The sequence below is a fragment of the Rhea americana genome, unplaced genomic scaffold (assembly GCF_003343005.1).
Source record: "Rhea americana isolate MKP2758 unplaced genomic scaffold, rheAme1 scaffold_99, whole genome shotgun sequence".
Taxonomy (NCBI): domain Eukaryota; kingdom Metazoa; phylum Chordata; class Aves; order Rheiformes; family Rheidae; genus Rhea; species Rhea americana.
In genome coordinates, this window is record NW_028187188.1 from 1,167,380 (window position 1) to 1,182,021 (window position 14,642).

The window sequence follows — 14,642 nt, forward strand, 5'->3', positions numbered from 1 at the left end:
TCTAGCAGAGTTGCTAAGTAACTGCAGTGTTTTCTGCCGGAGACAGGTCAGGGATAAGGCTTAGTAAAATGCTTAAGGAGTTTAAAGTTATCAAAGGAAGAAAGACTTACTCTGCAAGGTAATGATGTAAATAACAGAATATAAACATAGTGCCCACCGTAGGAAAATCACCCTTCAAAGAATTCTGAAGATGTTTATTTTAGAGATACTAAAGAAATAGTGGAATAGCRCTCCGGATTTTATCAACAGACCACAAAAATCACTTCTAGCAAACCTCTCTGGGTTGGCAAGAGATTGCCTAGATACGGTAACAGCTGCTCTTTAAAACCTTCTGTTTCCATGAGAAGGCTTCATTACAGGAGCAGTGATAAAGTGTTAAAGAAAACTGATAGGGCAAACAGAAGGTTACACCACTTTTCTTTCTCCCAGAGTGCTATTATTTCTCAAAGATTGTCTCTGCACCAGATACACACACTTGGTTTCAGTTCTCTTCTAGATATATTACTTTGCCTTTTTCCAACATGAAAATAATTGTTCTGCTAGATCTGTTTGGGCTAGGCATTTCTGTTAACAGGTGTCCATGGTGTTCCACACGCTCATATTCCCTCAGCACTCCAGCGATACGTTACTTATCTGCTATGTTAGTGAGCTGTACCCATGTAGCTTCTTTCAACTTTTCTGGTATTCCACATCCCCCCGCATGTTTTCTTTGCTTCCTTTCCTTCATCATCTGCTCTTGCTTTCAGCAGCAGCCCATGCACTTTGAAAAACGTTGGAGGAGACATCACATTTGCTTCAATAGCTTCAGATTCTCTGGTAGTTATCTCACCACTGTGAACCTTAATCTTTTTAAAATGTGCAAAAGATAATAGTCTGTCTTTAGACAGCTAGTTAAAATTGCTCACTCAGCCACAAAGCACGAACATACTGAAGTGACAGCCAGACACTAAAATATTAAGTATCGCCAGTAATTCACAAATGAAATTGCCTGGCGCTGYAGCACTCCTGTAAAATTTCTCACTTTACTTTTTGTTGTGGCCTGGACAGTATTACAGCATGCCCTAATTAAGGCATTAAAATGTACTAAAATTTGAAATATTGGAATGAAAGCTTAAACATTGTACAMGGCCAACACATCAGAGAATACTGTAGTTTTTGGCACCCGCTTACGCTGTTGCTGTACAGAATTTCTCATGCCCATGGGCACGCAAGAACCCACAGGTAAATGTGCACTTACTTACACAACTTGCTCAGACTCCCTGGATCCGTACAGCCTTCCTCACAGGCCTCAAAGTCACAGTTAACTGTCACAGTCAAAACAACATTTGGTTTCTTGCATGAGGATTTTTGATCCTCTCCAGGAATAGCCTTGGAAAACCAGGAATGGACCAGTAGTTCTTGCAACACATTTTACTAGTCCTAAACTATTTTTTTCTTTATACCTTTTAATAATATAAATGAGAGGGCAAAGTCTGAGAAAGCCACCAAACTGCTGCAGACAACCTCGGAAGCTGATGGAAAGAGATGTGCAGCCCCCTCCGAGGATGGATCTGGCGGAGGGCACTCGCAACAACAGCCAAGGAGGGAAGCCTTGGGACGCAGACAGACACGAGGCAGCTGCTGAGTCTTTGAATCGTCCCCGTGAAAGGTCTCTTTCTGTCTCCATCAGCTACAAAAGGGAAGCCCTGCCACCAGCCTCCTAATGCAAAAACGGGACTTTGGTGCCCGACGTGGCACGGCTGTGGGGGCTGAGCTTGCGGCAGGACCTGGAGCCACATGACGGGCAAATTACTTGCAGAGCCGCCAGGACGTGGCCAGTAACCAAAAGGATATAGAAAACCGCCTTCGGTGCCAGAATCCTGCGGAGTGCAGCCAAGAGAGATCTCCACTGCAGAGCGGTGCCGTGTGTCAGCATACGCAAAGGGCCCATAACAGCATTAACGACAGCAGATACACTGAACGTGAGCTTGTTTGGGTCCCTGTCTTCAACTGCTCCCGCCAATCCTCTTTTTGCTCTGGGGAAATATGCTCTCTCCTGCTCTTTGAGTAAATACCCTATTCCTTCTGAAATGCTTTGCAGAAGAAGTATGACTACTTTAGCAGGTACAAAAACTAACCAACCTGACGCAGAAAATGAGTATTCCTAGCTTCTTTCTGCTTTTTAAACAGCAACACATTTAAAAGTGACCTTGGAACACTATTCCCCTCRCCGGGAGATGCAGCCTCTCGTGAATTTATGCAGTGTGATTTTATTAGCTAGGTGACGATCAGAAGCATACTAAAAATGTGTAGTAGAAATGGAAGACACTCACTAGCAGGACGGTAACTCTCTTTCCAAGGACTTTCACTTATAGCAGCCCCAAGAACCTGAATGATTTGGTTTAAAATCAATTAGATTGTGGGCCAACACATAGTGAGTCAGCTAGAACAACTTTCCTGTAACATCTCAGTATGGACAAGCTTTCCTTCGCCTCCTGAAATCAATCAGTCCAAAGCTTTGCACTCTAATTTATCTGCTGCAAATCAAGGAAGCCAACAAGCAGCCATTTTTTGACTGATTTAGGATGATGGTGTTTTTCTTCCTTGAACAGGGAAACAAGCAGCCAATCGCTATGGAGATGAAGATGGCTGAGCAACACAGCGTGAAAGAAGATGCATGATATACTTCAAACAGCAAGAGCCAGTGCTATCAGTCTCATGAAACAAGGCATCAAAACTCTTAATCAGAGAACAGGAGCCAGCTAAACTGAACAGGAGTGCATTACAAAGCCACTAAAGGTCAGCCTCTACATTTTCAAAAAGTCATATTTTAAAGAGAGAGGCCCAACGGTGCTGATCTCACACCACTGCTTATTTGTAGCAGCTCCCTGGGACGAGGTATCCTCAGGAGTGCGTCCAACTTCGGCCCTCCCTGCACCTCATCAGCACCTCTCAGAGTCCTTCAGCAGAAATGACTTTCCCCCAGGTTTAAGGCCTATTTGTCACAGCTGAGAATCATGAAACAAGTCAAATGACTTTCTGTTCTGAAACAGCCCTAACAGACGGCGTTGCTGTTTGCTGCCTAGACTTGATATCCAAGATCTCGAATTCTGTAAATCAGCATTGGTTTGTATCTAATGTTTGCCTTCATAACAAAAGCCTGCGCTGTTAACCCTTTGGCTTTGCGTGCACAGAACTGCCGCAGCGTATTAAGAGAYGTTAAAATGCTACTCTAAGTCACGTTATTTGTACAGAAATTTCATTGGCCTATGCTCTACTCAAAACAGCTAACTCGGAGACTAAACACATTTTTCCACCAAGAGCAATAACGCTGCCAAGAAAATAACACATTCCTGGTTTCATCCTACTCTTTTGGGGTTGCTAGCATAGGCCCTATAATATTTACTTATACAAAAACAGCTACTGACAGCTCTGCTTGGATGCTTTTTGCAGAATGGTTTTATTAATTTTTCCACAAGTTAATATGCATTTTGAGAACACCAACATGTATAGAACCTGTTATCTAACTGTGAATTACTTCCTTTCCCCACAGTTTACTGCAAGCAGCTTTTAGAAGTTTTATAATATAAAATGATGCCTGAGAAAGATTTCTTTCGCAACTTTCCAACAAAATACTYACTTCTTCTGCACGCAAGGATCAAAATTAAAAATGTTTCCACTTAAGAAAGATTGATCACTTTGCAGTGAAGCTCCTTTCAGTGCTATCACTGGGGAAGAAATACTTTTTTCTCTCACAGCTGTTCACAAATTACTTTAGCTTTACTGGGAGTAGGAGAAAGCAAAGCTTACTGCTCATTTCAACATATAGGAGGACGGGTTTATTGGAATGCTTTATTTTTAGAACCATGATTTTTTTTTCCAGTTCATTAGAGAACACTTCCATGAATGCAGCAGTAAATGCTGAGAAGCTGCACACACCTGTATTCAGTTGAGTCTTTCCAGGGTGAGCAGTTYACAGGGTGCTCATTTGTAAAGTAACCTTATTTTTTTGGCTAATGCTATTTTAAGCCCTACAAAATAGTTTTCAAAAGACTAATAAAGAAAATATAACGGAACTCAGACAATATGGGTTCTATACCATATCCACTTATGATCTGGCAATTTTCTTAGCTGGCTAGAGTGTTTGCCCATAGAAAGACCCATTAATTTTACTGGAAAGGAGCAAAGGGACAAATCATTAATTAAAAGAAACAGTTTTCAACCACAACATTTCATAAAATAATACTTTTAGTTAATAGGGCCATTTTCAGTTTTGCTTCCTGTATTTAATAACTTGCAGTCAAAATTCAGAAATATCCTAGGGCATATTAGAATCTACAAGTTATATTCAAAGGCATGCATCTGCCTGTAATAAATTTGATTAGATTTGCATTATGTAATAAATTGAATGGACATGAACTAATAAATAAGGGAAGAGAAAGGAGAGAAAAAGAAAAACAATGTAATGCACTTGAGTACAGAGATGTGCAATCCACTATATATTAACAAAAATTAAGTTAAATCTTACCTTTGTTATTGTATACATCTAGATAGTTTGGTGCTGAAAAAATTGTGATTAGTGAAGGGAAGCCTGTTGTTTGGCTTTTCCTGTACATACGATACCTAGAGGAAAGAGAAGTTATTATTGTCTGGTGTTGTACGTGCATTTGTCACAGACCGAAGATATGGCAAAAAAAAACTAGTTAATTATTTTGCTGGCCTTTAGGTGCACCAGGGCAGAAAAGCATGCGTATGCACTTCTCAAGGTCACAGAAACAATAATTCCCGTAGATGCACCCTTGAGCCCCACTTGGGGCAGTGACACGCAGAAGGTGCGCCTTCACTTGCAATGCAGCGTGCCGGAGGTTTTAGCAATTCTTACTGCTACAGATGTGCTCAGTGTCCATCCCTGGAGTCTGACGGCAGGGACCCTGTGGGACCGAGGCTGAAGGTGAGCACCACCGCCCCCGCTGCAGCATCCCGTGTGCCATGGAGACGTAGGCTACTTCCTCGAAGCGAAGCACGCCTCCTCTGCGACCCTCCAGCTGCTCATGCTCTGTGCATGTGCAAGCAGTGGCAAGGCCGTGGCAGATGGCAGTGGAGCAATCTGCTTCTTGCTGCCTTATGCACAGATGCATTACGCACGCCTAGGACTGGCGACTAGCAAAAAGGTTCATTGCTGGTAAATACAGTGTGGGCATATGGTCCTGGCACCATAAGAAGCCACACCTGATCCAGCTCTGAGCCCTCCCTTTTCTGTGCTGCACCAGTTGCTAAAAGTGTTCTGCTCACACAAATAATCCTTTTTTYCATCAGTGAACCAAATATGTAGGCTTCTGATTACTGAGCCTTAAGCATAGGAAGCTGAAGGGAAAGGAATAGTACACATTTCAGGGAAATGCCCGGTGCCAGGGGCCTCTCTGAAAGTTGATTAACCACTGACTCTAAGGGCTCAAGACTCCGGCCTCCTTCCTCTGGCTGGAGGCTGCTTCTCCAGACAGGTTTATAGAGAAATAAAAACCAAAAAACCCAAACCATAAAACAATCTCCTTAGGAAGCAAATGAAATATATTAATTTGGGTTTCTCAGAATATCATGGGAGACAAACATTTTCCATGAGGTCAGTTCACTGTTAATCTGCAAAACTTAATATTCTATATGCATCCAAATACAATGTAATCATCCAGCCTTTAGACAAAATATTTCTTTTTTCCTTTCTTGTGGGAAAAGGAAAGTATGAGAAGGAGAGGCAAAAAGAGAGGTCAGGTATTTCAGTGCTATATCTAATCAAATCCAGTCTATTAACCACCTTGCTAATTACATATTTTCATTACCTAGCCTTGCTGCCTAAGAAAATAAATAAATAAATAAATAAATAAATAAAATCAAAGACTCTCTGGCCCAACAGGGCAAAATATAATCAATCAAGTATTATATTTGCAGGTAACTGGAAGGAAACCAGCTAAATAATACTTTTGTCTTCCTAAGATGTAAGTGACATCAAAYTCTACTCTTTAGTCTTCAGCTACTAGAAACTGAAGAATCTGGCAACCGTCCACAAAAGTTCTACCAAAACCCTTGTACAGTCTCAATGCAGTCTCTTTTCTTCAGAATTTTACTTTTCACTCTTTTTTTGGAAAGCGATACAATAAAAATGAAATTTCATTACCCTTGGGTACTTCATGCCAGTTATTTTTAGCAGACTAATAGCTTGCTTTTAATTGCATTGAGGTTTTTAAGCATGTGATAATTCAAACATTCAAAATAACTTTTTATATGCATACTGAATACCAGTCTCATTCCTATAATCTTGTTACTTTATCTTTTAATACTATTCAGATTGGGTAAATTTTCTGCCTCCAAGTAAACACGAGGAAGATATGGAAAGCTATTTGTTCAAATACTAGTCCCTTYTAGTCAAGTGTGGTGCATTTCAATGAATACATACTTTTTTAAAGTGGCATAAAAAATGCTAGYTTTTCTCTGGCAAGAATTACATGACTGAACCATCAACAAAACTGGATGATAGACCAGGATCACCTTTGCACACAATCTGTTAAACTCCTTAAATCCTATACTGATATTTCACCATAAAATAATTTTTGACCACTTTGAATTCCAGCAGTTGTTGTCTTGATAAACCATAAAAAAAGTGTGCTCAGAGTTTTAGCTAAGTATGAAAGACTTAGAGATGACAGTTCTGGCCTTCATGAGCCAAATCACTTCCCAAGAGCTGTGGCAGTCAGCATGGCAGACGTCAGTCTTGGGGGTGCTTGTAAAAAAACTCCCGTTGTTGGGCCAAATTTGTTTCCCCATGTCAGTTTGGCATCCATGACGTGGTCATTTTATGCCACATAAATCCCTAAGGCCAAGCAAGTGGGACATATGGAGAGTCAGTAAGCCCTGTAACTTAGTAACAATCATGTAAAAGACTGTGCATTGTAATGCCAACTCACGATTTTAAAAACTATTAGTAAAAAGTGATAGCTACTGCAACTTAGTTTTCAGTTTCCCAATTCATTTTTACTTGGTTGATCTTTCCTTGCTCTACTGGACACCAAGGAAGGATTATTTACTACAAGCGCTGCCTCTCCCTTGCCCCACACACTTACCCAGCGTCCTGGGCTTCATGAGCTCGGAGTATAGATAACAAGTTATTGTGCTGTAGGAATTCACATACAGCAGGGTAACTGTTGGAAGAAAATAATAGCACCTGTTACAGCATTATCAGAAACACCATATTTAACTCCAGCTTTTGAAAAYGTTTCAACCAACATGCATCATTCACAAAATCAGCCTTGATCTGCAAGCAGATTTCAGCAGAGCCAGCACCAGAAGCAGCGCCTTCCCCCCACCCYACCCCCTCCTTTCAGGTGGCAAGGCACACCGAACGCAGCAATTCATTACGCAACAACTGTAGCCTATTGCTTGTCAGAAAGTCAATTTTACTACGCTTTAAGATTCAACACACTTATAGGAAGAAAAATGCAATACAGTGGCTGGTTGCAACAAAAAAACCTCCTTGTGCACTGGCTACAGTATGCACACGCTGCTTGTGGAGACTAGGTAACATGGTGGTGATGAAAAGAGATTGAAAAAGATCAAAAGAGAAGAGTGAACCAGTCTCCAGACTGAAGATGTTTAATCATCTGAACTGCAGCTCSATGGTAAACAGGAATCACCTTTCCTCTTGGCAGCTTCAAAAGTGAATCCTATGACTTCTGAAGCCCTGAAAATGTGCCCACTGAATACTCCATACATAGGGTATGTTCTACTGCACTAATGAAAAAAAAAGAAAAAAAAAACATTAAAGGAAAATGGTTCGAGTTCCTCAGTGCCACCGGCTCCCCATGACCGGGATTTCTTTCCGAGAGAACGGAGCCCTTTGCTACCACCTCTGCCCTGTGAAACCCATTCTCGCTGTCAGAGACACCAAGCATCTACGGGAAAACACATGCAACAGAAACAAGCATAATATAACCTTGACACAGTTTTGAAAACACAATTTCGAAGTACGAAATATTAAGGTTTAAGAGGTTAAAAGGTTAAAATTATTTGAAGTAATACCTAAATACAAGTTACAGAACTGGAAATGCCTCTGTTTTGCCACTTTATAAAAAAGTGGTTTTTTGATAGAGGGAGGGGAAGGAGAGGGACATTAATGACTGCTTTCTTCTTGCTTTTAAACCACCAACACCTCCCTGTCTCTATTTGATGATGAAAAGCATAACGGCCATCYATCACTTCAAGGCAGGAAGCAAAACATCTCATATCATTAGTAATTTAATACAGAACTGAAGAAAACCAAAAATTCCTGGTTTCCCTTTCCATGACCCAACTGCAGCAAGAGTGAAATAGGACTAAGCACGTAAAACGGTAGAGAAGCGGTAGTAGAACAAAGACTTCATGGATCTGACAAAACATTGCCAGGCCCCTTACACACATATAAGGGGTGTGAACAGACAACCCCTAGAGGCTCTTCCCTTTATTCCTCAGGTCAGTTCTATACAATTTGTTTTGTTTTATGCAGATTTATTTCCTACCCCTGAARTCACTCAAGATTTATATGTCATGAGCTTTCATCAGGGTAGAAAAGGCAACACTGCTATGATATAGCAGATGGCCTCATTCCAAACGCCTGCAGCACGGTGGCCCTACATTCGAAAGGGGCTTCCGAACTTCACGGTCCTCAATGGCAAAGATGAAGCACAGTATTGGGCCCAGTCTCACAGAACCTTAACTAAGTCGCATTTAAAATGTTACACGCAAACAGAAACCAGGTGCCAGCACCACCTRTCAATTGCTTCAGTTGTTATAATTCAATAACATTGATAGAATTCCATAATCGTAAGCCAATAAATATTTTGGATTTTTTTTTAGTTTGGATATGGCAAGCTGCTCTGTTTTTATTGTCAAACTAATGTCCATTATCAAGCTGTCAGAGATATTCATCAACATACAGCTAAAGGTTAACACAAAGTCTCCAAATCAGCCACAGATCAACTAAACGGTTCAGAAGATTTGCAAAGCCAGGTAGGCTCAAATCTGCAACTTCACAGGCAGCAGGAGGCTCCTGCCTTCCCCTGACCTCAGTGAATCTCCTCTGGCACCAGCAGAGGAGCCATCTGCAGAATTAGGGCCAGAGACTCCATCTGTTCGTTATCACAAATCCTGCGTGGTGCAAAGAAGAGTCGGAACAAGTTTGCTCTCCCAGCAGATAGCAGTTCCACTGCAACCATTCCTGCCTCTCTCTGCGGCTTGGTGATTATAGTACATACCAGCATCTTCAGCAGACCCTTACAGCATATGTAAATAAACATCTGAATTTACTTGCAGTATCAGAAGTTGCCTGCAAATCAGTAGCACGACAAGCAGGCAGGGCACAGAAGGCAAGTTTCATATCACTGTCTTGTGCTGCCCYGCCTGACTGTAGCTGACCTCAAGTTTCAAAGCTACAAAGCCAGAAATGCTCCTACAAAAAATTGACACACTTTTATAGCAGAAAAGATACAGTCCACCAGTTACTGCTTGCAGTTTTGTTTGTTTTGATAACAAGAGTAGAAAGGCACCTTGGTTAAGTTATTTAGAATTTTAACATACATGTTATCTGCATTTTGCAATTATCTTCACTCTGTTTTTTGCTAGGTTCTCTGCTTATGGCACATGCACACTGTATRCTTAGCATGTGAAATAGGCTGAAACTGGTCAGAGATGAATTCCAAAACATTCTCTCACATCCATCAAAACCAGCCAGCAGACAGACAACCTAGAAACTCAGGTCTCCAGAAAGAAATAGGATAATTATTTGATCTTCAAATTGCGAGGATTGCTTCACGAGATTTCAGTGCATTTTTGGTAGCACTTGCCTAATTTCTTTCTCAGCATTCAGCAGGCATGCAGAACAGACAGAATAAATTCACTAGCAACTCAGCCTGCTTTTGGAGGCAATTCTGTGCACACTTTCTATTTTCTGCCAAAGAAGTTTCTCTTCACCATAAATCCTAGCATGTTGTAACATTCTCAAAAACGTCATGCGTCTCTACTGACRGGCTCTACGTCTTAGTGCAGAAGTAACGCAACTCTGTGAGAAAACAAACTTCAAAAGATGCAAAGAAACTCCTAACGTACCAATGATATTTTGTGAAACTATTAATTATTTCAATAGTTGTTCCAAACTAACTCAGAATTTCTAGGAAACTATACATTTTAGACTCTTCAGGTCCAGAGCATCCTGGCTTAGCTACTAAATACATTGTTTTGAAGACACATTTTATTTATACAGCACTTGGAACACAAATAGCAGGAGAGTCAGGTTTTACCACCTTCACTAACAAGAACTGCTACTTTGATAAATAAGAAGGCTGATAAATTGTATCAATATTTAAAATAATGTACAGCATTTTTTCTATTTATAGTAAGCTATTGTAATTACTTAGTAGGGTACACACCATGGTATATTTCATATCTCTTAGTAAGACCAGGAAAACCACTGAAAGGATATATTAAGGTGCTCATTAAATCTGTCTGATTACTTTTAGCAGTATATTAATGCCAGAGTCTGATAAGTGTTTATGTTTCATCTCCACCACAATCAGTGACTGTGAAAGGACTCGGTCATTGGATACTTGGTTGTTCTTTACATAAATAAATGTAAATCCAAATATTTGCAATACTTAAGCACTCTGCAACACCTAAGTGTTTTAGGGTATACATTGTACTGTACATATACTTACACGTATTTATAATTAAGCATTTATTTTATATTTTATATACATAATTTTTCTAATACATTAAATCTTTACTTGCACTGGTAGTTATTACTGAAACCTGAGCTGTTGCTTTTCTTTCTTAGGCCTTGCAAAACTTGCAAGGGTACTGAAATTGTCAAGGCTGAATAGTTACCATATTGGGGGGGGAACAGAAAAACCACGAGAATTTGCTCAGCAGCTCTGCACCCCTCTCTTCTCAAGGAGACCACCCAAACACAGCACACGTCAGAAAGCCGCGCTGCAGAGGGGCGCCCGAGGTGGCGGAGGGGCTGCCTCGGCGCGGGCAGAGCTGAGCCGCCGCCGAGCACGGTCCGGCGCCGCGACCCTTGGCTGCACCCACCGGGGGCACGCYGGCCCCTCGGCTCGCRGGYGGCAYGGCCATTGCCAACATGGTGCGAGCRYGGGCACGCAGCCACCCCCTCCGCTCCGCTGCCTTCCTGCCCTCCCAAACGGGCGGCCRCAGCGTGTGCCGCACCAGCGGCCCAGGCACGGGGGCGGGTAGCACCCTTCTCCTGGATTTGAAGTCCAGGATGTTGCATAAAGATGCCTCAGCTCCCTCRATTCGTAGGAGAGCAACGATCAACCAGGTGACAAACGCGGCGAACTTCACACAGCAGCACCGCAAACGCACCTGGGGGCCGACCGTGCTATTCCCGCYACCGATTCACCCTCTGCCGGGGTTCAGACAACGAAACAACCAGAAAGGCTTAACGAAGGAGCAGTGAGGTGACGGGCAAGACAAAGAGGTGTCTCCATAACTGCCCCTGGGCCAGGTCCGTGGCGTGGCACACTCAGTGCGCCCACAAGTAACGGACAACCTTGCAGAGCGTCTCTGCAGCTGCAAGCGTAACTCCCCCACAGGCACTGCGTTATGGGACCGCTGGTGTTAGAGGACTGTGGCAAGAGCACATGCTGTTTTGCAGTATCTAGGGACAAGATGCAATCACGCAGAAACAGAGAGAGGAAAACTATTTCAGTAAACGCTACTGCTAAATATACTGACCAAATTTTTAAAAATCTCAACCAAGARAAGCCCTGCTGCACAGACCTGCTGTCCCAGGCAGGATTTCCCTGACCACATTCCAAGTCTTGCTGCAACCACTAAACAGCCMGATCAAATTTTTACTTTATGCATGAAAGAGATGAAAAATTCAGAAGAAAAGTTAGCACCAAACCTAATGCATCATCTTGCTTCAGCTTCCCCAAGGGAAGCATTACTGCTTGCCTCCACGGCTTCTGGACGTTTTGCAGCTCAACAGCCACTCGCAGCTGGAGGCCCCAAGYGCCGCGGGACGGGGCGCTGCCGCTTTCGGGCACGACGGCCAGGCTACGGCGGGCGCTCAGGCTCACGGCTGCTGCGGGGAATCGCCCAGGAGGTTTGCCATCACAAAACAGCTCAAACGCCCAAATCACGAGCGGTACACGGCTTTGGCAACTGCAGCGATCTCGAACGCTGACAGGCTGCCGTTTGCACCACTGGCTCATGAGAACTCACTTGCATACATTTCTTTCCATAATTAATTGTGACTAAATGTAGACTTATGGTACATTTTGTTTAGGAATTTTTACATTAACTTCTGAAAACTGGGGTTTATAATGAAAAATCTGATAGACAGTTGATTATGTTCATTATCAGTGCAGCTGTTCAAAATGTCTGGCCTATTACAGTTTTTTCCATAGTATTCTTTTCATCAGTGTTAAGCACTGCATTGAAAGYAGTCATAATGAAGTGGTAAAAACGCTTCTAAATAGACATGATAGGTTCTTCTTTCCACTTGAAAGGTAAGTACAAAAGTTCATTTTTTTAAAAATAATTCCTTAACTTCCTTATTCTTCATAAATTCATACAAAAAAGACTTCCGTGAGCAGACTTTGGCTCCTTTTCAGACTCTGTGAGCTCCATTACTCAGAATGACAGAGTTGTCAAAGTGTTCCAAGCATTCACAAAAACTCTGCCTGTCATCTTCGCTGAGCAAAACAGGGGTTTTTCCTTAWGTGAATAAACTGGCAACTGTAATGAACAGGTACTCATATTACCCAGACCACTACCCTGTAAGTGCTTTATCTRGATATTTTAGTTCCAAAAGGCAAGACAACACCAATTTTTTGCTTTAGCCACTTGTGAAGCAGGGGCTGGGGAGAAGCAAAGTTTTCAGCTGTATACTACTGTCACATATGTCACACAACTGTTACATAGATCAGTTTGTTCCTCTCTAAATGCAATTTTATATTAAGCAGGTCCCTCTAATCATGCTCCCCTTCTTTCTGAATAGTCTAGARCAATCTGGAGAGAGAAATCCAGAGGTGTAAAAAGAGACATCCCAAAGCTCTGGTCCTTTGGAGGGCAGGATCTCTCCAGATAAAGCAACAGGAAGTCATACAAGACGCCAAAAAACCAAGGACCTTAGCAAAAGTTATTAGAAACCAACTTTTGCACAAAAGACTTTCAACTTGGACAAATTGGTTCTTTCGAATCAAAGTTACCGTCTTGTCAGCAAACTCCCAACYAGTTTTCATAATTTTCCCCCTTCCAGAAACACCCCCCCTCCTTGCCTCGCTCTGCAGAGCCCAGATTGCAGTTTGGCCAGAAATAAAACAGGTGGCCAAGAGGGAAAACAAACAAACAAGAAGCCCCCACGCAACAGGCCGCTCCCGACCGCCTCRCCCGCTGCCCGCGCTCCGTGTGCCATGCTGAATCACAGCGGAGCAGCGACTCACAGAGACAACAAGATTCCCCCGGGAGAAGCGAGAAAGATGTTACTCTCCACGGAATATGTGATTATGATATTCYCTACTTTAGCATTCTTTTTTGATTGAAATTCCTCGTATACATTTCTACAAATGTTCAGCTACATATTTAGCATGATTATTAAGTTTTGAAGAGAAAAACAATACATTGCTAAAATTAAGTAAAATTGGTCTTCCAGCAGTAACTAGAAAAACTGGGGCCCACAGCGCACACACACACAGTTGTAAATATTTTTTTGCCTGCTGCCGGCTTTTCAGTTTTGCCAGGGGACACCCAGTCCTCCTCACAGGAACACATGTGTGTGTGTGTGTGTATGTGTGTACGTAAAACACACGCATGAAAACAGACAAAGGTAAGTTCTCAAAAACAAATCTCAATAAAAATGTTGATTGACACTGACAAAACTAAACTATTTTGAAAATTAACAATTCTATATACATACATTCTTTAAGCAGAGTTTATTTTGCATCTAAAACTGTACCTACACTTCAATTCAACCCCAGCATGAGTACAGGCACCTTGTGAGCACGGGCTTTCCTTCATTCTTCAAGGCCTTAACTTCCTGAACCCTCTCCAAACTACARGAATAGTAACAGCTTCTGTCTCAGCCTCTTCTAGGTCACATCAGCTTGGGATGTGTGATCCTACACTCCAAGAGCCTGGTGATCTCCAGCTCCGGCATGGCCGGATAGGGATCTGTCAGCTATCAGGTCTAATTTAAAGGTTTCAGCCAAGCACTGGAGTCATCAGCTAGCTCTGCAGTTAGGGGAAATGTGAACATCGAGCAAAACACCCTGATGTGCACAAGGTAGAAAACATGGAGTCATGTACATTTGATAAATACACTGTACATGAGTTTTGAAATCATCACCAAATTAAAAGAGTTATCTACACATTGCTTTTCTAGAAGGTAGGAAGAAATGACAAGAAATAACTAGTTATTTCTTTCCCCAGACGACTTATTTGGAAGCTGCAGCAGCAGTCATATCTGCACAACAGCAGAAGTTTCTGGTGATCTTTCTGCTCTTTGATCAATCCTACCTTTAACTGCGTTATGTTTACCTGAAGAGTTGGACAGGTGAGTAGGAACAACTTTGTAGGAACAACTTCAACCTGACAGTTTACATTAAAATCTCCACAAATTG

At 42.1% G+C, this 14,642-nt stretch overlaps 1 protein-coding gene across 1 annotated transcript in view; it reads right to left on the reverse strand.

Moving 5' to 3' along the window:
• Nucleotides 1-14,642, reverse strand: part of PPP3CA (protein phosphatase 3 catalytic subunit alpha) — a 198,833-nt gene that overhangs the window by 28,120 nt on the left and 156,071 nt on the right. Inside the window, exons 7-8 of the mRNA XM_085325599.1 lie at nucleotides 7,092-7,169; nucleotides 4,508-4,602 (exon numbers count right to left, since the gene is read on the reverse strand). Coding sequence (XP_085181725.1) covers nucleotides 4,508-4,602; nucleotides 7,092-7,169 — 173 coding nt within the window. The remainder of the gene's footprint in view (nucleotides 1-4,507; nucleotides 4,603-7,091; nucleotides 7,170-14,642) is intronic.